The sequence below is a fragment of the Melanotaenia boesemani genome, chromosome 10, assembly GCF_017639745.1.
Source record: "Melanotaenia boesemani isolate fMelBoe1 chromosome 10, fMelBoe1.pri, whole genome shotgun sequence".
In the NCBI taxonomy this organism is placed as follows: Eukaryota; Metazoa; Chordata; class Actinopteri; order Atheriniformes; family Melanotaeniidae; genus Melanotaenia; species Melanotaenia boesemani.
The window spans coordinates 19,375,242-19,400,848 of NC_055691.1; the positions used below are offsets into that span (position 1 = coordinate 19,375,242).

A 25,607-nucleotide genomic window follows, 5' to 3' on the forward strand; every position below is an offset into this window, starting at 1 on the left:
CGCTAATGCAAATCAAATCAAGCCATTCATAAGTTACGTTTGCACAGGTTAGCTAGTTAATTTCATTATTATCTATGTTAGATGGAGAACATTTCTAACAACCTTGTGAACTTGTCTTTAATGATAGTTAATGATAGCTGGCTGAATGCCACTGCTCAGGCAGTAACCTTATACAGAAGTTGCTATAATGAAGAATGAATGAAGAAGTTGAGAGTGTAGTGCTGTGTTGACAAGAATTTCTCCTCTGGGGATGAAAAGTAATAGTTAAAAATGATATCCTGATGTTGTAATCTGGGGGCTGTAGTAACACTCAGAGACTAAATCATCTTATACAGGCTCTGATTATTTGCATATGATAATCAATATCTTTTACAGTAGAAGACTCAGAACAGCTGGATCCCGACCAGCCCAGGCCTCCAGGTAGTGCCATAAGCTCAAATTGACCCAAATTCATTTATTTGTCCATAGAGTACATGGCCTTTTGTAGTTATGCTTCATTGACTTAATAACCTTTGGCCACCCTGCTATTTTCTCTGGCCACCCCTAAAAATAAATCTCTGTGGGCATCCCTGCTCAAAGGTAATTATGACTAGTCAGATTTGTTGTGCAAGACGTTGCTCATGCGAGGCATTCATTCATTGCTCATTACTATGGCAAGTTTTCCATCGGCTATTGGCTCATTAAACAAAACATTTGAACAGTGTTAGAGTTAAGTGTGCATGAATAAGAAAAGGCAGAAGAAATGGTGGTAGCTTGGTTGAAGTTTACAGTGGTCGATGGCTGGAATGGGTTTGATCAATGATCAATAACATAGATCTTTGCAGCCCTTCAGCTGAGGAATGGAGCTACATTACTGCCTCCAACTTCATCGCTGGATATAACAAGCTACCTCATTTATGGTTTCAGTGCTTACATGTATGAACAGTTCAGAAACTACAAGTCTGGAAGCTCACGATCATTTCAGGAATGGCTGGGTGCAGGATCTGTTCACATTTCCACCGCAGAACTGCACAACACAACTGTTACTACAAAGGTAACCTGGCTGTTAAGTGAAGTTAGGGTTACTTTACTTGTTTACTTGTACGATGGGCATAAATGATTGAGGTACTTTACAATGTTGCAAAAGAAACAACTTCATATTTATATTACATAACTCAGAAAAAGTTTTAAATGATTTAATAAGCCTACCACATTTTCTTAGAACATAATTACTCAAGCTAATATGTCAGTCTGGCATCAGCCTGTAAACCAGAAACTGTAATAATATAGACGTCCTTATAAATGAAGCAAAATAAAGCAAACGGTTGAACAATGTTGTAAACTGTTGTTGTCTGTCTGCCAGTGTGTTGTCTACAGGTCCTGCCCTCCCAGCCCCTGACTGACTCTCAACTAAAACCCTGGGTCATGACAACTTTGGAAATAGTTTGCACTGTTTTTAGCACAATTACACATTATATTGTTTCAGTGTTGACATTGCCATGCAAAGATGTGAAATTCTCTCACTACATTACTTGAAGATATTACGCCGCAACTTCAGTGTTTTTATTTTATCACATGTGCATATTCTGTATTTCCTTTTATTGAAATTTTATCTGTTTAACGTTGTGCTGCTATTGTTCATTCTGAGAATTTCAATGGAAACTACTTATATGAAAAAGTAAAACTGTAAACCTTCTCATCTGGTTAACAATCATGTTTTCTATTTAGTGTATTTTTCCACAAGATTTTCTTTTTTATGTAATGTAATTTTCATTATCAAAATTGACACTGGTTATTCATGTGCTTAAGAGAGGCAATGAAGAGTCAAAAAGACTTAAAAAATGCCATTGACATGCTTTATTATTCATGTTTAAGCCATGTACAAAAACAAAAAAACTTGCACATTTTTGTTTGCACAAATAATCTGAAAAAAAAACTTCCAACTGTCTAACTGTACACATACATCATTGTCATTATGTGTCTTATCCTCTGTGATGAGCTGATCACCTTCTCCAGCCTGATGTGTCCCCACCTTGGTCTGTAGCTCTCCAGTGTCTGCATCCTGATGGACCTCCATCTCTGCTGCTTGCAGTGTCTCTTTCCTCAGCTGATCCCGTCTTCTTCATCTTGCAGAGCATACAGTGTTTGTGGGTGTAACTGATGTGTGTCCTAGAAGCCGATATGGTGCACAATCTGGAATGGCCTCTATAATTTCATAAGCTGGTTGACCTGCAAACACATATTTGGTGTGCGTAAAAAACTAGTTAACACTGGATGCTTCCATTATATTTCACAATCTTAACCACTTAATCCAACCAGTTAAGCATCTTGTCAGATTTCACAGAACACTCTTGGTATTTACCTGCACCTTTAAAATCATCATGATGTATCTTGATCAGGAGATGTGAAAAAATTGAAATATTCTGTATTTGCTTTTATTGAAATTTTATCTGTTTAACGTTGTGCTGCTACTGTTTATTCTGAGAATTTCATACATTCCCAAAAATGCAATTCTCAAACACATATGAAAGACCCTGACATGGTGTGGGACTTCTGGAGTCTGAAGCCTGAAAGTCTGCATCAGGTAGATCATGCACTTGATGATACCTAAAAATTTCGAATGATTGAGGAAATATTCCCAGTTGCATTGTGCTGCAGATCATTGTAGCTGAACTCAGTAATTTAATGCCCTCCATCAGAAAACCTTCTAGTCTGTCAATGTCTTCTTCCTCACGCCCCCCTCCCTCCCGTGCAGGTGTCTTTCCTTTTCAGCGATCGAGGTCTGCCTGATGGCTTTCGTCACATGAATGGCTACGGCTCTCACACTTTCAAACTGGTCAACGCTGATGGTGAACGTGTCTACTGCAAGTTCCACTACAAGGTGTGTTTCAGTTGGGGTTTATTGTCTGTTGCTGTGCTCCGTGTTCTGTCATCCTTAGTTTCTGTCTTGTTTTTTGAAGACTGATCAAGGAATAAAGAACCTGCCAGTGGAGGAGGCAGAACATCTGGCAGCCACCAATCCAGATTATGCCATTGGAGACCTTTTCAATGCAATTTCCAATGGCAACTACCCATCCTGGACTTTTTATATCCAGGTCATGACCTTTGAGCAGGCAGAGAAGTTCCAGTTCAACCCCTTTGATCTTACTAAGGTACTGCATCTGTCCACAATGGAACCAAACTAGGTCAAAAAGTTGTTTTTTTTTTTTTAGATATTTATGTCATTAGCATCATCACCACATGTATTTTAAAGTTGACTCTTAGTTTTTGCTGAAACCTTTTTTTACACAGACTCAATAAGTCTTTGTTGATTATTAGAATATGTTATTGTTAGTTTCTGTAGCCAAAGTGAACGCTTCTTGCTATGGTCCAGGTGTGGTCACATAAAGAATACCCGTTGATCCCTGTGCGCAAAATGGTCCTCAACAGGAACCCGGTCAATTACTTTGCAGAGGTGGAGCAGCTGGCCTTTGACCCCAGCAACATGCCGCCAGGCATTGAGCCCAGCCCCGACAAGATGCTGCAGGTAACAGAGCTGCAGACTTTTCTCTTATGTTTCACTTTTGGATGAAATTCAACCATTTTTTAATGGAAAAAACCAGCCTGCTGCCATCATAGTTTGTTTTATTAGAGTTGAATTTTTCATGTCATCTAGGGTCGGCTCTTTTCCTACCCCGACACACATCGACACTGACTGGGAGCCAACTACCTGCAGCTCCCTGTCAACTGTCCCTTCAGGGCTCGTGTGGCCAACTACCAGCGAGATGGTCCAATGTGCATGTTTGACAACCAAGGTAAGCCACAGTTCGGATGTAACAACTGTGGATCAATAATAGCTTGTATAATAATGTAGATTTGATGTATCTTGATCAGGAGATGTGGAAAAATTGGCTTTCAGGCAAAAACGTTTCTGGACGCTGACTTGAATAATAAAAAGAAGTTTATTACAAAAGTTCAGACATCAAAACAGATTTCTGCAGCAAAATCTGGAGGTCCCAAAACCAGAACGAAGACCTAAAGACCTGATATGGCGTTCTGTCTTATATAGGGTTTAAACAAAGAAAATTCCTCAGTCCTGTGTCCTCCAATCATAGAGTTTGCCTATAGGATACTCATTTGCATAGAATGCATGTTCGTGTGTCAATCCAGTCTGTAGGACAGAGAACCTTATATGGTAAAAACTTGAGTGTGTACCATATAAATGCTATGCTTAGATACCTCAATGCTTTAAAATGTTTGCATAACAAACATAACTCCAATCCAGATGTTATTGTTTTAGCAGCACGGACTTGGTACTGAAAAATGAGTAAATATATTTGATTTCTGGCACATTAACTACTATTTTAGTCACAGATCTTAGTAGCATAAATCCAGTCATTTCTGTCTACTCTAACAAAGTAGCTCCTTCTTTGTTTTCATTTTTAAAATAAGAACACCACCTTCTACAATTTGGCAATGTGCATTAGTGCAGTTTTGTTCCCTTTAACCAACAGCAGACACAGTTTGCAAATAATTTGTCATTTGTAAGGGTATGTTCTGTGTCAGTCCATGTGTTTTTAGACCTTTCATATAATTTCACACTTTACCTCCACTGTGAAGAGATTAGCAGAATTTCCAACACAGACATTACAAACGTATCAGATTTATTTAACTTATTTAAGGATTAGAGGGTCAAAACTCTTGACTGCCCTTTAAAACAGAGAGGTATACTTATGTTAAGGGTCACATATTAAACATTTTTGTCTATCTTCACCTTTGAATCTTAACTTGTGTAAAAGAAGTACTAACTTAAGTCACTATTTACTGCAGATGTTATCATTTTATCAACGTGAAAATGATGCAAAAAAATGTATAATGATTCTTGTGGGATCGGCCTTTGTTAGTTCATTGAAACTTAATTCATCAAGATCAACAGTGTCTGCAGTAACGCCTCAAATAGCCAGACTTGTTCTCGTTACACTGGTCTTTTCAGCTAATCCTTCCATGCAAATGTAACACCAAGTATTGGCCACTAGATGTCACCATTTGACATAATGTTATGAATCTATATGAAACTATGAATCATTTTCAGCACAGTTTGCCGGAAGCCCAGAGCATCAGAAAGTTGATTTAAAACTCTTATAAGATTGGATATGTGTATATATTTATTTGTGTATTTTGCCCTAAATATTAATTTTTAAACATAAACAACAGTTACAGGTTTAATTTAAAAATTGTTGTCTCTTTTTGTTTGTTTTCTCAAAACTCTATTTTTAATGAATTCAACATGCTCACACACATCTGATGTTGCGGATGTTTTCTGCAACGTGGGCAGCTGTGTGGTTTCGTTCCAGCTCCATCAAAAGTTCTTGAAACCCCTTCACCACAATCTTTGATACATAGCACTTTTCTAAACACTGTTCCAAAGTGCATAATGTAGCATAAAATGAAAGTCTCACATTTGACATTTTCTTACACATCCCTAACATTTTGTAAGTAGCGTAAATAAGGTTTTATTTCTTTTTAAAGAGCGGTTACAGGTTGCTTTAGCTGAAGCTGATAGTGAAGCGCCCTCTTCTTGTATAACAACTTCCCTGTCTGACGCATCTGTGTCAATCTGGTTGTTTGAAGTACCTAAACACGATTTTTAGATTCACACGGGTTACTGATATTTGAAGTTTCTTCACCTTAGAAATTGTTGATTGTACATTTAGATACTTTAAAGTGTCATATACCAGTAAACAGTTATGTTAAAATATATGTTGTCATAGATGGCTTTGTTTCCTTTTCTGTGTGTGTCTCATAATCTGTGTTCATACATTCTGCTTTGTGGCAGCCTGTATTGTGCTAATTACTGAAAAAAGTAACTAGTTACTTACTAATTACTTAATTCAAAAAGTAATTCAGTTACTTTGTTGATTACTTACACAAAAAGTAATGCATCACTGTTAAAAGTAACTTTTTAGTTACTTTTGTAAAAGAACATTCTTAAAAATGCTCCTATTAATATCCTTATAACTTAATTACAGTGTTGTATGAAATATAAAACAACACTAATTTATTTAAGTCGGGCCAGGAGATTATTTGAAATAAATAAACAAATTAAATAAATAGAAGTAAAAAGTAATATAGCAGCTTCTCAAAAAATCTATTCTGCATGTTCTGCCCTCCAATGCACCTTTCTCCTACTCTTTATTATATATTTTATTTACATATTTCCTTATTCAAGGGTATTGTCGCTCTGTCTCTCTGTCAAGTGAAGCTGTGCGTGTTTGTGGGTAGGTGCATGCCAGTTTGGATGCCAGCAGTAACCAAGGAAACGGGCTGTAGACACTAGTTCCTGAAAACAAGGACTGTTGCGTTCATGTTTCTGTTCTACATTCAGGGGTTCTTGTTTGTACACAACTATGAGAGAATGAGGAGGACTTCATAAAGACAGCAGAGGAAGCCCGAGGAAGCAGTATAGTTATTTTAGGATCATTATGTTGTAATCTTGTTTATTTTATAATAATTATTATTGTTTTTAACCTTGTTTATCTTATAACTGAAGCACCTTGAGATGTCATTTGATTTTAAAATGTGCTATACAAATATTATTATTATTATTGTTACTACACTTCAGAAAACAAGGCCGAAATTGACAATATTTACAAGCGACTCCACAGAAAAAGAAGCCCAATTAGCGTATTTTGCAGCACTGCCCATGTCGTGCTGCATCACCGCTGTAAACAGCTGCTGGACTAAAAGTGCATTTACCTAGTAACGGACAAACGCACCATAGGGTAATGGTAACTGAGTTACATTATTGAAAGAGTAATGCATTAGAGTATTTGTTACTGAGAAAAGTAACTGTGTTACAGTAACACATTACTAAAAGTGTGTTTTGGTGTTACTAATAACGTGTTATTACCCAACACTGGTGGCAGCTTGTTTGGCCTTGATTACAAGCTAGATTATCTCAGTGCTGGGAGGTGCAGTCTGGAGCAAGGCAGCAGTCTAGGCTTTTCTTTTCTGTATTAAACATCCTCTTCTGGTTAAGTCTCCAACGAAGCTAGAGATAAAACGAGAGTCCATTCTGAACTGAGTTTCTCGGGACAATAATCTTTTTCTAGCTGCCTGAAAAGCTTCAAGTTAGAAGATTATTTTTTAAATTGTGCTGCATTTGTTTTATTCTTCAATTCTCCTGCATTAGTGCAACACTGGATGGATTCCTTTGGTCAGATTTTAGAAAATTTACTTTAGACTCACCAGTGTTTGATCTGTCTGACCTCTAGGTGGCGCTCCAAACTACTATCCGAACAGCTTTAGCGCACCGGAGACCCAGCCTCGGTTTGTTGAGTCCAAGTTCAAAGTGTCTCCAGACGTGGCGCGTTACAACAGTGAAGATGAAGACAATGTCACACAGGTAATGCTGATGTTACAGGCTTTACAGGTGACTTTTCTGGGGTCAAATAATTTATGCACAGAAGAGCTGAAGAGCGCCATATCTGCCATAACATCATGACCATAATGATATTTTCCTACTTTTATTGCCCAAAGGTCTCTGATCAGGCTGCATCTGTGTTCTGCTTCAAACTCAGATGCCAAAGACACTCCATGTTGGAGCATTTTGCTCCCACTGAGCTGTGGGCTGCTCTTGGTTGTGTTGGTGCTTTCGCTTTGCTCTGCCATCGAAGACGCAGAGTTAACAAATCCGCTTTGTGTTGGGGTGATCGAAGTGTTAAATAATGAAGATTGACCGGTGCAGCTGTTTATCCTTTCTGGTGCTTTACCCTCTTTTTTTTTATATCAGTTGTCAGCCAAAGCTTTTCTGGCTCATGCTCATCTATTTTTTAGGCCATATTTGCAAATGAGAATTAGTTGTTAAACATTTTACCTGGAAAAATAAAGGTCCAAAAATGGAAAATAAAATTACCCAATCAGTATTAGAACTGTGCATATCATTAGCTTTAAGAGGTGTGCATTGTTTGGTTTTTGGAGTGTGTGTGTGTCCTTTATTGTTGTTGTTTGTATGTACAATTTGATACCAGCATGAAAGTATTGTCTACCTTTTTGAGGGTTATCCTGAAATCTCCTGGCTGGGCATTTTGGGTCTGTGTGCCAAGTTATCCAACTTTTTAAATAATCAGTTTTTAAACAAGAGAATATTTATCCCTCCCTTTTAAAATATTAAGCTGTCTGAGCTGCGGAGCCCCACGGCTAAGCTGCCATCTTCACCGCTTGCGTCATGTGACTCCGATAGTAATTGTTTTGATCCTGTGTGTTGTTTGGGATTAGGCTTGCTTCCCAGAGATGCCATCAGATTTATGAGATGGTTATTTGGAGTCTAGATGAACACCTCAGTCTTTGTTCTGTACATCAACAAATTGTAAAATTATTTTCTACTCCTTTTTTTCCCTCCTTCCATCTGACAACTTCCTTCTTTGCTCCTCCACAAATTAAATACTTTTTATCTTTTTTAAAAAAAAAAATTATAGTTTTTTCAACGTTGCCACTATAGGTATATCTTGTGATAATTTGACACTATATCATTTCATAGGTTATATTTGCTCACTTATCAACTAAAGCCACAGATTAGATTTTTAATATTTGAAATTATAAAAATGCCCATGTATGTAGTAGTAGGTACAAACTATTTAACATAGAAATAGTTTAAAATGAGGCCACAGATGAAAAGATCCCCTTTTATTTATTTATTTATTTTTTGCTATTAAAAATACTCTTAAGTGAGTCACATATTAACTGGATCAACCTTCGTCAGCGTGTGTGTGTTTTTCGATTGCAGGTTCGTGCCTTCTACACTCAAGTGCTGAATGAAGAGGAGCGCCAGAGACTCTGCCAGAACATGGCTGGTGCCCTCAAAGGAGCCCAGCTGTTTATCCAGATGCGCATGGTGAGTTCATCATATTCGTCTGTCAGTCAGCACTGCAGCTTATCATATCTGCATTTTTATGTGAAAATTCATTAAATATTCCAAAGTAGAGTATTGCACACTGAAGTCAAGTTCATTGTGCAAAAAACCTGGTGAAAAACTTGCCACCAATGAGAATCTGCTATTTCAAATTGTTTCTACCAACAATCGGAGCCACTATCACCCATATTAGGTTAACCATTTCTATGAGCCCCAAGGCACCATCCAGCAACACGCTACAGGGGGCTTTAGTTCTTAGGCAAGCAAAGAAACTGAACAGAAACTTCTGCTTTGTGCTCTCTTGTGTGCATCTACCAGTGCACAAGATTATTATGTATGTTGCTGTATGATTTAAAAATAAATGTATATTAAAAGTTGGTTGTTTATTAAAGCAGATACTGTTTATTCACTATATGCATACTATTTTTTCCCCCATTTAAAATCTCTGTAAACTTTGTTTCTGACACGTTTTGTATCTTCTCACTTTTTCACAGCTTGAGTTTATATGTCTGTGTTTCCCCCAAATCAGTTATTTCAACAACAGCTCAAACCCACATTATCCCCTGTGGTTTACAGTGGAAAAAATAACAGTTTCCTGCCACAGCTCACAACTGTCTCTGTTTAAAACTGTGGTCAGGCTGCAGTTTTACTTTTGTGCACAAATGTTGTGAACAACCTGTGCATGACTTAGACCTGTTCAGTATTGGGTTAGAATTATATATTATAAAGGTAGATGTCAAATTTAAAACGCCAGAAGCATCGATTAGCACTTATCAGATAAAGATTGGTGAATTCAGATTCATATAAAAATGAATAAATAGCTAACTAAATAAAAAAAAAAAACAAGAGAGATAGAGAGAAATCTCTTTTTAAAGGTTAACATGTTCTTCCTGCAGGTGGAGAACTTGAAAGCTGTCCATCCAGACTATGGAAACAGAGTTCAGACCCTCCTGAATAAGTACAACGCAGAGGCCAAGAAGGTAAACACAGTCCTGATATATCTAAATATTACTTTATCTCCTCATGTCATTGGGATCTTGACAAATAATGAAGGTATTACCTCTGGAGGAAGACTGCAAACAGGCCACATTTATTTCTTAAAAAATAAACTGCATTTAAATGGACAAAATATAATTAAAATGCCCAGATAATCTAGATATTAAAGATTAGGTCCCACAGCTAAGAGGCATAAAATCAAATGCAAGATTTAACAGTTGGCATACTAGTTTGAAAAGGATGGTTTTAATCTGTTCTTAATATGGTTTTACTTAGTCTAACGTGTCATCAGGATCTCATGACTACAGCAGTTCTATATGCTGTACTTATAAAATGCTAATCGTGTCTGTCTGTCTCAGAACACAAGTGTGCACGTCTACAGCCGTCCAGGAGCGTCAGCCGTCGCTGCATCCTCAAAGATGTGATGCCTTAAAACTTCTGCCTGCTGCATCTACCAGGAACAAGACCAAACTAACCTGCTAATTACTGTCATTGACATGATGTTTATGTTGGATTAAGCTTTCTCAAAACAAATAATATTCTGGAGTTTCATGATCCACAATAAAATATTTTAAGTTGATTTTTTCCTGATTGAACTTAAATTTTACTGGAAAAATTTGCATTTTCTGTAAACTATCTCGTCTATTCCAACACTTGACTCCTAACCACATATTGCCTTAAAATATACATTTCATTTACATTTTGATTTGATGAAATTAAATGAATTATACACTACTGATGGTTGTGTCCCATTGTGTTGTGATACTTCAGTACTTTTTATAACTGCTAAAGTTTGTATTCAAGTAATGCGTGCTTTAAAAGGTACATATGTATGTGCTTGCCTGAAATGAACTGTGTACTACATATGGCTGTGTATGTCGGTTTGATGTGGTGTAGGGTTTATTTGCTTCCCTCTTCAGTGAGAGTTTACTGACAGTAATGTTTGGCTAAGTCCCTGCAATTTAGCATTTTTTTCATGAAAACATTTATTTAAATCATAAATCAGAGCCTTTCAAATCCTTATTGTCACACTTGGGTATATTTTGTTTTAAATTTGCTGGTGTACATCCACTGAAACAAACACTAATGCCTTTGTTGTGTAGAAAGTTTTTCGGTATGGCTTCAACTCAGAAATAACATGAAATGCTTTTTGTTCCTGGTGGTTTGCAATTCTGTTGAGAGATCATTATTAACCAAATAATCAGTAATAACCAAAATATTAAAAATGACTGATGACTGACTTATACCTGTATCATCAAATCTGCCACCGGGAAATTTGACATTTAAAGAAATGCATCATCATCGCCTACAGAAAGGAAACTTATAACATTTTGTTTCCACATTCATTTTGTGTTCCATTGTGAAGGCTGGCACGTAGATCTGAATGGAACTGAATATTTTTTTAATTGATACTCAAATTGACAATAGACTTAGATGAGTTCTGTACTTAGTACCTGTATTAAAAGTTTAATCTAAATAGTTTGGCTGTTTTTTGTTTGTATTTAGCACGCTTGCTCATTTGAAGATCTGTTGCAGTTTTATAAAACTTATGACTGTATTTATTCTGCTATCTGTGCAGCCATGATGTAGCTATTTATGAAAAAATATTTTCTATTTGCTCTTTTTTGTAAGGGATCAGATATTTAGGGTTTTTCAAAGACACTGGACAGAGTGTTCATTTTTTGGCTTGTACTGAAAGGGATTTTTAACAAAATGCAAAACAAAACATCTCTACTGTCCAAACTACCGCTGAGCTGAAGGAAGTGAATCCTGACAACCCAACTAAGATCATTCCATTGTAGGGGAGCATGTTTGCTAGCCTAAAAGCCCAAATGACCACATTTTCTGGTCCCTCCTCTCCTTTGTTGACTCAGACTCATTTTTTCATGTACTGGTGGTTCTTTGTCAAAGACATTTTATTTCAGGAACACCACTCCCCATCATTTCAGAAGAGCCTTGGGAAGTTCTTTGACATCAGCCTCAGGGATACAGCCTCTATTAAGAACACCTGTGAGGAGCTAGAGGGTTGGCTGAAAACCGTTGATGGGGTTGGACTACTGGGCAAATTTAAGGCACAGATGTACCAGCATGGGGTCCTGCCTCTGCTACTGTGACCACTGCTCCTCTATGAGTTCCCAAACTCCACTGTTATAGACCTGGAGAAGAAAGTCAGCCCCTACTTGAGGAGATGGTTGGGCCTACCGTGGAGCTTAAGTAACATCACCCTCTATATAAACTCTTGCAAGCTGTCACTCCCCCCTAAATCCATCGAGGAGGAGTTCAAGATCCTGTAGCTTCGGGAATCAAAAGACCCAGAGATCTCAGGAGCAGAGCAGTGGGCATGAGACAGAAAGGTGCCTGGACTAGATGAGAACAAGTTGTGGAGACAAAGGTCACATGGACTGACCTCTGGCAGGTAGAGCCACACCGCATCAAGTTCCTTGTCCAGGCTGTCTATGATGTTCTTATGATGTTTATATTTGATATATATGTGAGTATATTATCTAAAATAAAATGGTCACAAATAACTAGGCCATGTCCACATGTACACAATATTTTTCTATACAACTTTTTGCACCTTTCATCCACATGCAAACACAGTTTTGAGGAATTAAAAACAAACAGGACAATATAACTAGCATTTTATTTATATAATCTGACTTTTGCAAAAAACAACATGGTTATTAAAGAGTTTGTTGTTTATGCTAATGACGCTGTTTATTATCTTAATAAAGGTTAACCAATAATTCATAGCCAATAATTAATGGAAAAGAAAAATACTCTTTTTTTTTTTTTTTAACTTTAAACATCAAGAATCTCGGTTTGCAACTGACATGAGATCTCATGTTTCCAAAAGTTTTCTTGCTGATTGCCACATCATGCATCTTCACTACCTTACTGATAAATTGACATGTTATGTCTCCATCTGCAACCATTTATCTCAGAAAAAAATTAAGCAGCAGCAACGTGTAAAGCCAATTAAAAATTTTTTTGTCAAGATATACAAAAGAAAATATATGACCATGTCTTTCATCAGTTACTGATAAACAAAAAGAGAACACAAGAGAAAAAATATGCTGATATACACAGAAAATTTTAATGACAGATTAAACTGTTGAAAAAGAACGATGGCTGATATGCAGGATTTTTGCAGTCATGAAGTCTATGAAGAATCTGTTTAAGCAAACTTTTACAACAACTCCACTTCAGATTTCTGCAATACTGATAGAATTCAATTTTCTCAATACAAAAAGGAAAAGTTGCACAAAATATCATAAAAATAGAGCAGAAACAAGTATTACCAAGTCATGGTGGCAGATAAGTCACACCACACAGAAATGTATTTATCCTCTGAAATTATAGTTATTGCTTGAATAGGAATGGACAGCATTAGCCGCCGTTACAGATGTAACGATGACTACAATGAAGAAAATAAGGAATATCAGGGAGAGCAGGACTGTGGCCCAGATGTTGAGGCAGCGAGCAGTGGCACCGTAGTGTTTGGCACCATTCAGATCTCCAACCATCTTCCGATCTCTGGCCTGGAAAGATCAAAACATAATGATATGGAGTCATGGATACCTCAGCATCCAGGGAACTTAAAACAGCAAACACTGAGTTCAGTCTCGTTGTTGTTGGGGTTTTTCTTTCTTTGGTTCTTTTTTAGATTATTATCTGCAGCAAAATTGTTTTCTGCCTTTTCCATTAAATTATAAGTTATGTATAATCTAGGTAAAATACTCATCTTAAACTGCCTTCTGAATTTTTTCTATCCTTTATCTGACAGTTTGATGTCTTTTTTCTTTTAATTAACTTTTGTGATAGAAGCTATTTCCATAAACCTTACCATGATGGTACTTGGTCAGATTAAATAACATTTTTCTTAGATTTTGGTCACACTTTCTTGTTTTTTTTTGTAGATATTGACAAAAGCTTAAAACCCTGAAGGATAAAATTCCAGAAAAATTTAGAGCTTCCACCCATAAACTCACCTTGACAGAGAAGATGAGAGCTGCTAGTCCAAGAAAACATGGGTTTCCGTAGACAAGGCTGCAGATTGACCAGATGATGTGGTCCTTGGGGGGCTCAGAGTTGATGTTCACAGTGGTGTACTGAAGCACTGTAGAATTCTGAGGTTGTCCAGGTGCTCCAGGGGGTAATGTCCCCTGCAAAGGAACAGTATCAGCTGCGTAGTTTTGAGGTGGGTAAGCAGGATTCATTGCTCTCAGCTCAGCTGTAGCTTGAAATGACACCTGCAGGAGTCTGTCACAGAACTTAAATGTGTCTGAATGAGGAAGTTTGAGGTAGACGTAGTGCTGCTTTTTCATCTGAACAATGGTGATCCAAAAGCAAACAACATAATTTGTAGTTGATTTAGCCAAGAACCAGCAGAACATGACTTTTTCTTTTTAAAAAATATTACTTAAACAAACGTAAAGATTTGGTACATTCTGTTTTTAAATGACTTTTAATTTTCTCATTGAGATAGTTCAAAATAGTTTGGAGGTGCACTGACTGAGAGAAAATGAAACAGAGTTAAAATTGACATAGATATTACACGAGTGGTTGTATATCAATGAGCTGTTAAACCCAGCAGTTTGGCTCATGTGGGATTATGTCGTTTTCTGTTCTTTAATGAAATATCCTATTAAAATATGAAAGTTTTCGCTTTCATAGACAGGTTGGACATTCCTGAACCAGTGTTTGTCTGCTGTATTTATTTGTGTATTTTTTGTTAGTTTTGCTTTTATTAATGGATTATATTGTTTCAGAGGATTGTTAAATAATTCTCTCCTGCTCTTGCACTTTTATAAGTGTCCTCCAAATGTCGAGCTGTGGATATTTGAACACGAATAAAACCTCATTAAGATAAAATAGTTACAAAAAACCATATTTCATTAAAAATGAGAGACAGATGAGATCAGACAGAAAATTATCTTTATATCTTCTATTTCTTACTGTAAGGTTAATATGACAGAAAAACACAAAACTTCTTAACAGCAACAGTGACATTTACAATAGTTTCTGTATCGTGTTCTACCAGTTCAGATGAATGAAATTTGTAAATCAAAACTAGATAAAAAGAGAGCAGATTTCTACTTTTATCATACACATTTTTTTATGTAGCTGTTTTTATATGTTGGTGTTTATGCCAGTTATACAGGACATAGAAGAGGGTCAGGGTTTGGTTTTTTATTCCTTTGAACTGAGAGCCACGTGACTAAGAGACAGTTTTTGTAGCATTTCATGAACCATTTTTATACATGCAATGGAGGGGATGAGGGGGAGCTTGAAGCTTGCAGAAGGCAGAATTTGATGCTGAAATTAGCAGTTGGAAATAGCAGTTTTTTTTTTGTTTTATTAAAGCAGACTGTATTTTATTTTAGGTTCTTTTTCTGTATTGTCAGTAATGCAATGGATGTATCCAGCAGAGTGGAAAGCAGCATCCTGGTTCACCACAAAATCTCAAATGTACATTGGTGAAAACGGATTTAGACTGCACAAGCTGTTTTACATACGAGTACTGCAGATGTTCAAGAGAACATGACAACCACACAAAGATCTCAGTCAACAGCAGTAAATTCCCCAGAAAATTTACTGCAACATTTGAAAGTCAACTCTACCTTTTTATGTTTTATTTTAATAAAAGAAGTCCAGAGAGGATGTTGCAGACAATTGCAAATCTTCCATTTCTGAGTAAGATCATTGAAAAAGCAGCCTTTAATCAGCTAAATGACTTTTTAACACAAAACAGCTGCTTTGATGTCTTCCAGTCATGTTTTAGACAGCACCACAGCACTGAGACTGCTCTGACCAAAGTGATCAATAACATATGTGATGATGGAAAAATGTCAGTCTTAGTCTTACTGAACCTCAGTGCTGCATTTGAGATAGTTGACCACAATATATTACTCAAACAACTGGAAAATTGGGTTGGGCTCTCTGGTGCTGCACTTTAGAGAACAGAAAGTAATTTGTGTCATTAGGTAACTTTACATCCAAACAGACAAGAATTATGTGTGGAGTTCCCCAAGGTTCCATCCTGGGCCTTCTCTGTATAACATCTACATGCTCCCACTGGTGCAGGTCATAAAGAACATCAAAATTAGTTACCATAGCTATGCAGATGACACGCAGATATATATTACAATGTTACCAGGAAACTGAGGCCCCATACAGGCTCTTGGTAAATGCATTGAGGAGATTAATGACTGGATGTACCTGAATTTTCTTCAGTTAAAAACAAAACTGAGGTGATTATATTTGGAGCCAAAGAGAAACGATTAAATGTCACCACAGAGCTTCAGTTTATACACCTAAAACCACCAATCAAGCCATAAATCTGGGTGTAACGATGGTGTAGGAGACATACACGCAGAGGTGAAATAGATAATGTGTGTGTGTGTGTTGCAGAGGTGAATCACGTGGGAGTGGGCATGTATAGGCACGGAAGTGTATAAAGGTGCACACCCACCGGTGATACGGATGGAAAGAGTCGGGGTTAGGGTAGCCGGTAATTTTTGTTGACCGCACGCCTTTTTGCATATCTTCCACACCACAAGCACTGTTCTATCATCATCTGGAGTTTGTTCGATTCTCTGGGTTTTCATTAATTAATAACTCATCTTGAATACGCTGAAATAGCTCTGTGCAGCACGAAAATAAATCATCTGAAAGCATTCTGGATCTCAGCGTATATCTCTCAGCAACTTTTAAGCGCGTCATCAATCTTACAACCCAAGGACCCAACCTCATACTCTTCGCGGCTAAGGTTTTCGTTTGGTAGCCGCAATATTTGTCAACAAAAAACGGTTTAGGCACCTAATGAAATCATTAAGCCACTCACAAGCACCAAAGAACCAAGTCATCAAGCAAGGATAAGCCCGAGAAGGAGTCACAGCTAAGTGCCACACCCTGTCCATTCATCTGGGAACAGGTAGGCCTGCACCTGTTCATGTTTGTGGATGAAGGAATCTGCTTCGATTGGAATGCATTCTGTCAAATGAGGACAATTTAATGAATGGATGTTACGTTGGTTGCATTGGCGCATTGATGGTGGCGCAATTCTCCGCTTTGATTGTGATGTCGGGACTTTGTGGCATGGATACGTGGCAGATGATGTTGTCATGAGGTATAATGTGAAAGTGTTTGGACCAGAGCTGCTCTGTCATTGGACTAACAAATGCAATGTTGGTGGATGAATTTTGATGCAATATTTGGATGCTTTGAAAAACACGCAATGTTCGTGGATGGATTTTGAATGCGCTTTCGATGAACTTTGACTGTGTTGCTCTACATACAAAAAAGGAAAATCGAATGGAAATTAGTCAAATAAATGTTGCTGAAGGTTTAAATATGGAGAAAAGAGAAATAAAACTGACGGCTAAAGCCGTGGAAAATAAAATTGAACGGCTCCAGCATGAGCGCAAAAGTGCCGTTAATAAAATTAAATGGCTCATTCCGCAAATTAAAGCGCACATGAAATCAAAAGAAAATGTAACTGAAATTCCCTCACACCTGAGCAGCTTGAATGCACTGTGTAAAAATGCTACTGACCTGCACAATGAGCTACAGCCACTACTTCCTGAGGAGGAAGTTAAAAAACAAAATGATTGGCTTTCCAGCATCATGGATTATAGTGATGCATTCAAAGAGCAAGTGAAAAAATGGATTTTGGAACATCAACATGAATACTCAAATGAATTACCAAGTCAGATAAACATTTCTGAGAAACCAGCAAATGAAATAAATAACGTGCAACATGCTTCTTTGGAAAAGAGTAAAGATTTGCCTGCTGGTGACCCTTCAGTATGTGTTCCTACTGTACAAGACTTTCAGGATGAGCTGCAACCCTGTGACAGCATCTCAAATGCATCCAAGAGATCACGCTCATCTGCTCGCTCAAAAGCTGAAAGAAATCTTGCAATTTTGTCAATAAAACAAAAGGCATTAAAGGAGAAATACGCACTGGATGAAGAGGAATTAAAGTTGCGCAGAAAGCGAGAACAGCTTTTGTTGGAGAATGAGATTGCTGAAGAAATGACAAAATTAAGTGTTATAAAATCACAAAGCAGTGTTGGCAGTAAATTAAAGTCAAAGGTTTCAGATGGGATGAACTCATATTTTGAAAGAACACACTTAAAACAACAACTTAATATCAATGCCATTGAATTTGTTCCATCCTTGCCAGTTGAAGTAAAATCCAAAGTAACTGAAACTACACATCCAGTTGTGAAGCCTAAAGTCACTCAGTTACCTGACATAAAACAGCCCCCAAGTCCTTCTTACATGCTTCAACGTTACCTAATGGCACCTGAAAATCCTGTGACCATACCAACTGATGTATCACAAAATCATAATGTGATGGATATAATGAGGAAACAGAATGAAATAACAACACTCCTGATGCAACAACAAAGTTTCTCAGCACTTCCAAAAAGGGAAATTCCTGTTTTTGATGGTAATCCACTCAAATACCATTCATTTATTAAAGCCTTCGAAAATGGAGTTGAGCAAAAAACTAATAACAACTGTGACAGACTTTATTTTCTTGAACAGTACACCAAAGGCCACGCAAAAGAGCTTGTGAGGAGCTGTCAGCACGTTGAGTCAAACAGAGGATATTTGAAGGCAAAAGCTCTATTGAGAGAGCATTATGGGAATGAGCAAAAGGTTGCATCAGCATATATGGAGAGGGCTCTATCTTGGTCCACTATTAAAACGGAGGATGTGAAGGCCCTTCAAGAGTTCAGCCTCTTTCTACGTGGATGCTGCAATGCAATGGAGGATGTACAGTATTTAAATGATCTGGATACACCCACAAATATGTTGGAGATAATCAAAAAACTGCCCTACAAGCTCAGAGACCGCTGGAGATGCCATGCATGCGACCTGCAGGAAAAATACCACAGAAGAGCAAGTTTTATGGACATTGCAAACTTTGTTGAAAAACAGGTGAAAATATCGACGGATCCTGTATTTGGAAACATCCAGGACACTGTTACATCAACCAAACAAATGAAACACAAGTCTCACCCTCGTTCTAGCATCAGAGGAACCAGCTTTGCTACCACAGTGAACCCTGTGGAAAGAACAGCCCAACCTGTGAACAAGACCAAAGAAATAAGGCTACCAGCTAAAAGGATCTGTCCCTGCTGCTCTGGAGGACACGCATTGGATGTGTGTGCGCGGTTGGAAAAAATGGAACACAAGGAGAAAATTGACTTCCTGAAGGAAAATGGTGCTTGTTTTCGCTGCCTGTGTATAGGACACATCAGCAAAAACTGCCAAAGGAAGATTTACTGCTCCAAGTGTGGCCAAAAACACCCGACTGTGCTCCATAAGGACAGTGTGGCAGTGGCAGAACCAGCTGAGAGGAGTGTCCAGGCAACAGTGCACGGCACCTTAGTTTCCAGTGGGCTTACAGGGGCTGGTGAAATGGAGTGCAAGCTTCCTATTGTGCCGGTCCAAGTAAAAGCGAAGAAAGGAAATAAGATCATACTCGCATACGCCTTTCTGGACCAGGGAAGTACTGCAGTTTTTTGTACAGAGAGCCTGAAGCAGAAGCTCAATTTGTCTGGGAAGAGAGCCAGCATTCTTTTAAGGACAATGGGACAGGAGAAGGTGGTAAATAGTTACATCGTACCAGAACTGGAAGTGGCGGCACTTGAGGATGACATCTTCATTGAGTTACCAAAAGCATATACTCAACTGTCAATGCCAGTCCATGAAGCAAATATACCCACAAATAAGGACCTGAGTAGGTGGCCATACTTAAAGCACCTCAACTTACCGCAGATTGACGCTGGAATTGAGTTGCTGATTGGAACAAATGTACCACGAGCCATGGAACCACATGAAGTCATCCGCAGTGAACAAAATGGACCATATGCTGTAAGGACAGTGCTGGGCTGGACAGTAAACGGACCACTGACAGAGAATGGTGGAGAGGCCAATTACTGTGAGCAGCCAGTTTCTGTGAACCGTGTGTCCATAATCAATTTGGATGAACTGTGGCAACAGCAATTTAAGATGGACTTTCCAGAATCTGCTGTGGAGGAACAAGTGGGCATGTCGAGAGAAGATCTGAGGTTTATGGACATGGTCACAAGGTCAGCCAAACACGTTGATGGTCATTACCAAATCGCCCTGCCATTGAAAAATCCAAATGTCACCATGAGTAACAACAAGAAGGTAGTGGAACAGCGCTTATACCATCTGAAGAGGAAGCTCCAGAGAGATCCAGTGTTTCACATGGAATATAACACCTTTATTAATGGGCTTCTTGGTAAAGGTTATGCAGAAAGAGTTCCTGGTGCAGAGCTAGAAAAGGAGGATAGTAAGGTTTGGTATATACCCCACCATGGTGTCTACCACCCGACAAAGCGAAAACTTAGAGTTGTGTTTGATTGCGGTGCTAATTACCAAGGACAGTCTCTTAATGAAGAGCTATTGCAAGGCCCCGATCTAACCAATTCACTTATTGGAGTTGTGACCAGGTTCAGGAGAGAACCTGTGGTTATCATGGCCGACATAGAGGCCATGTTTCATCAAGTACGAGTGCCCCCAGAAGATGCTGATCTGTTGCGATTCCTCTGGTGGCCACAAGGAGATTTGAACCAAACACCCTGTGAATATAGGATGAAGGTACATCTTTTCGGAGCTACATCCTCTCCGAGCTGTGCCAACTTTGCCCTCAGAAAATGTGCCGAAGATTTTGGACATGAATACAAGGAGGAGACAGTGGATAAGCTGCAGCACTGTTTCTACGTGGACGACTGTTTGGTGTCAGTTGCAACAGAGGAGGAAGCACTGACCCTCTGTCATGAGCTCATGTCTCTGTGCGCAAAAGGAGGATTCTGTTTGACAAAGTGGCACAGTAACAGATCTGAAGTGCTTAAGTCTGTCCCAGAGCCCCACAGAGCTGGAAGTGTGAAGCAATTGGACCTAGAGAGAGAGTTGGAAAAGGTTCACATTGAAAGAGTGCTGGGTGTGGAGTGGTGTATCAAGTCGGATACCTTTAAATTCAAAATTGCATGGAAGAACAGACCACTTACCCGCAGAGGCATCCTCTCTACCGTCAGCTCTATCTTTGACCCTCTGGGTATGCTCAGTCCCCTTGTTCTGACAGCAAAAAGGATCTTGAGAGATTTGTGCAGAAGAGGAGTTGGTTGGGATGACCACTTACCAGAGACTGTCTCCAAAGATTGGCTCAAGTGGATGCAAGGGCTCCACCTACTGGACAACTTTAACCTAGACAGATGTCTAAAACCTCTGGAGTTTGGAGATGTTGTGACTGCGCAATTACACCATTTCTGTGACGCTTGTGAGCAAGGCTATGGCACAGTCACTTACCTGCTGTTACAGAGTGAGCACCTCCAAACTCATAGTGCTTTCATAATGGGAAAAGCCCGTGTCGCCCCACTGAAAACAGTGACAATACCAAGAATGGAACTGATTGCTGCAACAATGGCCAGTCGTATGGATGTCCTGTGGAAGAAAGAGCTACACATGACTCTTCGGGAATCTGTCTTTTGGACTGATAGCGCTTCTGTGCTGAAATACATCAAAAATCAAAGTTCCAGATTTAAGGTGTTTGTTGCCAATCGAGTTACAGAGATACTGAAATCATCTCATCCTACTCAGTGGAGGTACGTGGATACAACTTTAATTCCAGCAGACGCAGCATCCAGAGGGGTCAAAGTGGAAACATTCCTGCAGGACAGATTATGATTAATGGGACCTCAATTTCTTCACCAACCTGAAACAGAATGGCCTGTGAATTCTGAACCTGCAAGCCGTCTGTCTCAAGACGATCCAGAGGTGAAGAAAAGTGCTGTGGTAAATGCTGTACAAACTGGGGAGGATCCAACTACTCACTTGATCCATCATTACTCCTCCTGGAAACGACTTAAAAGGGCCGTGGCATGGTGGCTGAAATACAAGGAATGGTTGTGGTCCTGTAGTAGGAAGAAGAAAAATCTAACAGCCAATCAAAGTGAAGGAATCATGCAGCATCAGAGCATGATGGAGGAGGAAATGCGCATGTTTAAAGGTACAGCTGTCCTCAGAAGTCTTATAGTGGAGGACATTGACAAAGCCGAGCTTGCTATAATTCAGTTTTGTCAGAGGAGAAAGTTTTCAGAGGAGTTCTTGTGCCTGGAAAGGGGACAGAATGTCAAAAGAGGTAGCCAACTGTACAAGTTGTGTCCGAGGTTGGAGGATGGAGTCTTGCGTGTGGGAGGTCGGTTAAGTAAAGCAGCACTGCCAGTGGAGTCTAAGCATCCTGTCATTCTGTCAAAGGATCTTCATATTTCTACTCTGTTGCTGAGAAATATCCATCAAGATGTAGGACACAGTGGACGCAACCACATGTTGTCCAAGCTCAGGGAGAAATACTGGATGACCGGCGTAAGCACTGCTGTTAGGAAAATCTTGTCCAAGTGCACCATCTGCAGAAGACTTAACGCCACTCCGGTTTACCAGCAGATGGCAGACTTACCCACAGATCGACTCAGACCTGACGAACCTCCATTCACTTGTGTAGGAGTAGACTATTTTGGACCCTTTGAGGTGAGGAGCAGGAGGAGTACAGTAAAAAGATATGGTGTCATATTTACCTGTCTTGTATTGAGGGCTATTCACATTGAGGTGGCACCTTCTCTGGATACCGACTCCTTCATAAATGCTCTGAGGCGTTTTATTGCCAGAAGAGGACAGGTCCGCGAGCTTCGCTCCGATAATGGAACTAATTTTGTGGGTGCAGAACGTGAGCTAAAAACAGCTATTGAGCAGTGGAACCAGGCAAAGGTGCATGATGTGTTACTGCAAAAGGGTATAAAGTGGAGGTTCAACCCCCCTGCTGGATCACATCATGGAGGCGCATGGGAGAGGCTGATCAGATCTGTGAGGAAAGTCCTGAATTCCACCCTCAGAGTTCAACGCCTAGATGAGGAGGGACTCTACACGGTCCTCTGTGAAGTTGAAGCCATCATCAACAGCCGGCCCATCACCAAAGCCTCTACGGATCCTAATGACCTTGAAGCACTCACACCAAACCATCTGTTACTGCTTAAAAACCAGCCTTTATTACCACCTGGAGAGTTCCAAGCAACAGACCTGTACGCCCAGAGAAGATGGAGACAAGTTCAGTATATATCTGACCTTTTCTGGAAACGCTGGACAAAGGAATACCTGCCTCTGTTACAGGAACGACAGAGATGGACTGGGGTTCAGAGAAATCTAGTTGCAGGAGATCTAGTTTTGCTCATGGACAGTACAGCGCCTCGTAATTCCTGGATGATTGGGCGTGTGCTGCAAACTTTTCCAGATCGCAAGGGATTTGTTCGGCAGATTCGGATAAAGACTAAGACCAGTTGCTTGGACAGGCCCATATCCAAGGTCTGTTTGTTGTTGGAGGCAGAGGAGGCAGCATAAGGACTTTGCTGACCTCTACAGAGACTTTGTTTCTTCCAGCCTGGGAATGGATTTTACACCAATTGGTCATAGAGAAGACCAGAAGAAGGAATACTGTGTATATTGCATGGACATTTTGCATTTGAAATGTAAAAATGATTTACTGTGTCTCCTATTGTATTTGAAATGTGAATTATTATGTGTAATCCAATAATTCAGGGGCTGGAGTGTAGGAGACATACACGCAGAGGTGAAATAGATAATGTGTGTGTGTGTGTTGCAGAGGTGAATCACGTGGGAGTGGGCATGTATAGGCACGGAAGTGTATAAAGGTGCACACCCACCGGTGATACGGATGGAAAGAGTCGGGGTTAGGGTAGCCGGTAATTTTTGTTGACCGCACGCCTTTTTGCATATCTTCCACACTACAAGCACTGTTCTATCATCATCTGGAGTTTGTTCGATTCTCTGGGTTTTCATTAATTAATAACTCATCTTGAATACGCTGAAATAGCTCTGTGCAGCACGAAAATAAATCATCTGAAAGCATTCTGGATCTCAGCGTATATCTCTCAGCAACTTTTAAGCGCGTCATCAATCTTACAACCCAAGGACCCAACCTCATACTCTTCGCGGCTAAGGTTTTCGTTTGGTAGCCGCAATAGATGGACTCAGACCTAAACTTTGAAAAACACATTAGGGGAATCACAAAATCAACCTACTATCACCTTAAGAATACATCAAGGGTAAAAGATCTGATGTATCAGCAAGACTTGGAAAGACTAGTCCATGCTTTCACCTTTAGTCGGCTTGATTATTGTAACAGTTTACAGGTCTACCTAAAAAAATCAATTACACACCTGAGGCTGATTCAGAACGCTGATGCTCGACCCCTACAAAGACCAAGAAACTGGATCACATCATTCTAGCTCTGAGGTCTTTACACTGGCTGCCTGTTCACCAGAGGATAGACTTTAAAGTTCTGCTGCTGGTCTATTAAGCTCTGAATGTTTTAGGACCAAAATACATCAGTGACCTCTTGACCCAGTATGAACCTGCCAGAACCCTCAGATCATCTGGTTCCAGTTTCTTATCAGTTCCCAGAGTCAGAACCAGACATGGAGAAGCTGCATTCAGCTTCAATGCTCCACGTGTCTGGAACAAACTCCTCCACCTCATATCAGCTGAAACACTCAGTTTATTTAAATCCAAGTTAAAGACCCACCTGTTCTCTGCTGCATTTCAATAGTTTTTATTTAGAAGTCCAAATCTGCATCTATTTCTTTAAAGCTAGCATTTTTAAACTTGATTATGTTTTAATGCTGTTTTTATCAGTTGTTTCTTTTTCCTTTTTCTTTTGTTTTTAACGTTAAATTATGCTTCTGTTACTCTGTAAAGCACTTTTAATCACCTGTCGTTGAATTGCTGTACGAATAAACTTGCCTTGCCTTGCCAAAATGCCCCTTACATGGTAAAATCAGGTTTTGTTTTTTGTAAAGTAGAGGTAAACTTGGTGCTCCTCTGTCATGACAAAATAAAAAAAAAAAAAATACAAAACAAAACAAAAGAAACAAACAAAAAACAAATCAAATCAAAACTTTATTTATAAAGCACTTTTCATGCCACAGGCAACACAAAGCGCTTTACATTATTAAAAAACACTTATGCATATTAGAAATAAAACAAGCCTTTGCATACATCAATCAAATCTGCAAGCAAAATCAAATCTGAGTGTTCGCTGTCCATTATTGTTTTTTGTTTTATTACAAAATGAGAAAATTGATAATGATTCAATCCGATTTTTCCTTGATGCTTAGGAAATAAAAACAAAACATTTGTGGTTTTTCCATTTTTTCATTTGTAGCTTAAAATGAACAAACTGCCGTCTGCAAATGTAACTGTGTTGTTTTTGCTTTTGCATCACCATGGGTCAGAGGAAAAAGCAGATCTAAATCAACCTCAAATGGAAATCAACGTGTTCAGAAACATCGACATTCTGCAACAGACTCCTTCAAGCTTCTCTTCACAGCTGAGCTGAGAGCGATGAATCCTGCAAACCCGACTCAACAGTACCCAGCTGAGACCATCCTCTTCCATGGAATGAGATACGATGGGCCCCCTGGACAACCTGAGAGTTCTACCCAAAATGTTTGGCGGCCAGCAACAAATCCTGCTTACCCAACTCAAAACTACTCAGCTGAGACTGTTCCCTTGCAGGGGACAAGGTACGAAGGCCCCCCTGGACAGCCTCAGAGGTCTACAGTGGCAATTCTATATGGGTTTCAAAGGTCCAACAACATTGTTTTCAAAGTGTATTACCCCAAGT

General features: G+C 39.2%; 1 protein-coding gene and 1 pseudogene across 1 annotated transcript; one reads left to right on the forward strand and one right to left on the reverse strand.

The window, feature by feature from the left end:
* The first annotated feature begins 2,437 nt into the window (after nucleotides 1-2,437).
* Nucleotides 2,438-11,342, forward strand: LOC121647054 (annotated as a pseudogene).
* A 1,598-nt stretch (nucleotides 11,343-12,940) lies between these two features.
* Nucleotides 12,941-14,134, reverse strand: LOC121647056 (dispanin subfamily A member 2b-like). Its single transcript, XM_041996199.1, has 2 exons — nucleotides 13,858-14,134; nucleotides 12,941-13,407 (listed from the first exon to the last, which is right to left on the reverse strand). The coding sequence occupies exons 1-2, from the start codon at nucleotides 14,083-14,085 to the stop codon at nucleotides 13,210-13,212; spliced, it is 426 nt and encodes a 141-aa protein (XP_041852133.1). The 5' UTR covers nucleotides 14,086-14,134; the 3' UTR covers nucleotides 12,941-13,209.
* Between the last annotated feature and the right edge of the window lie 11,473 nt (nucleotides 14,135-25,607).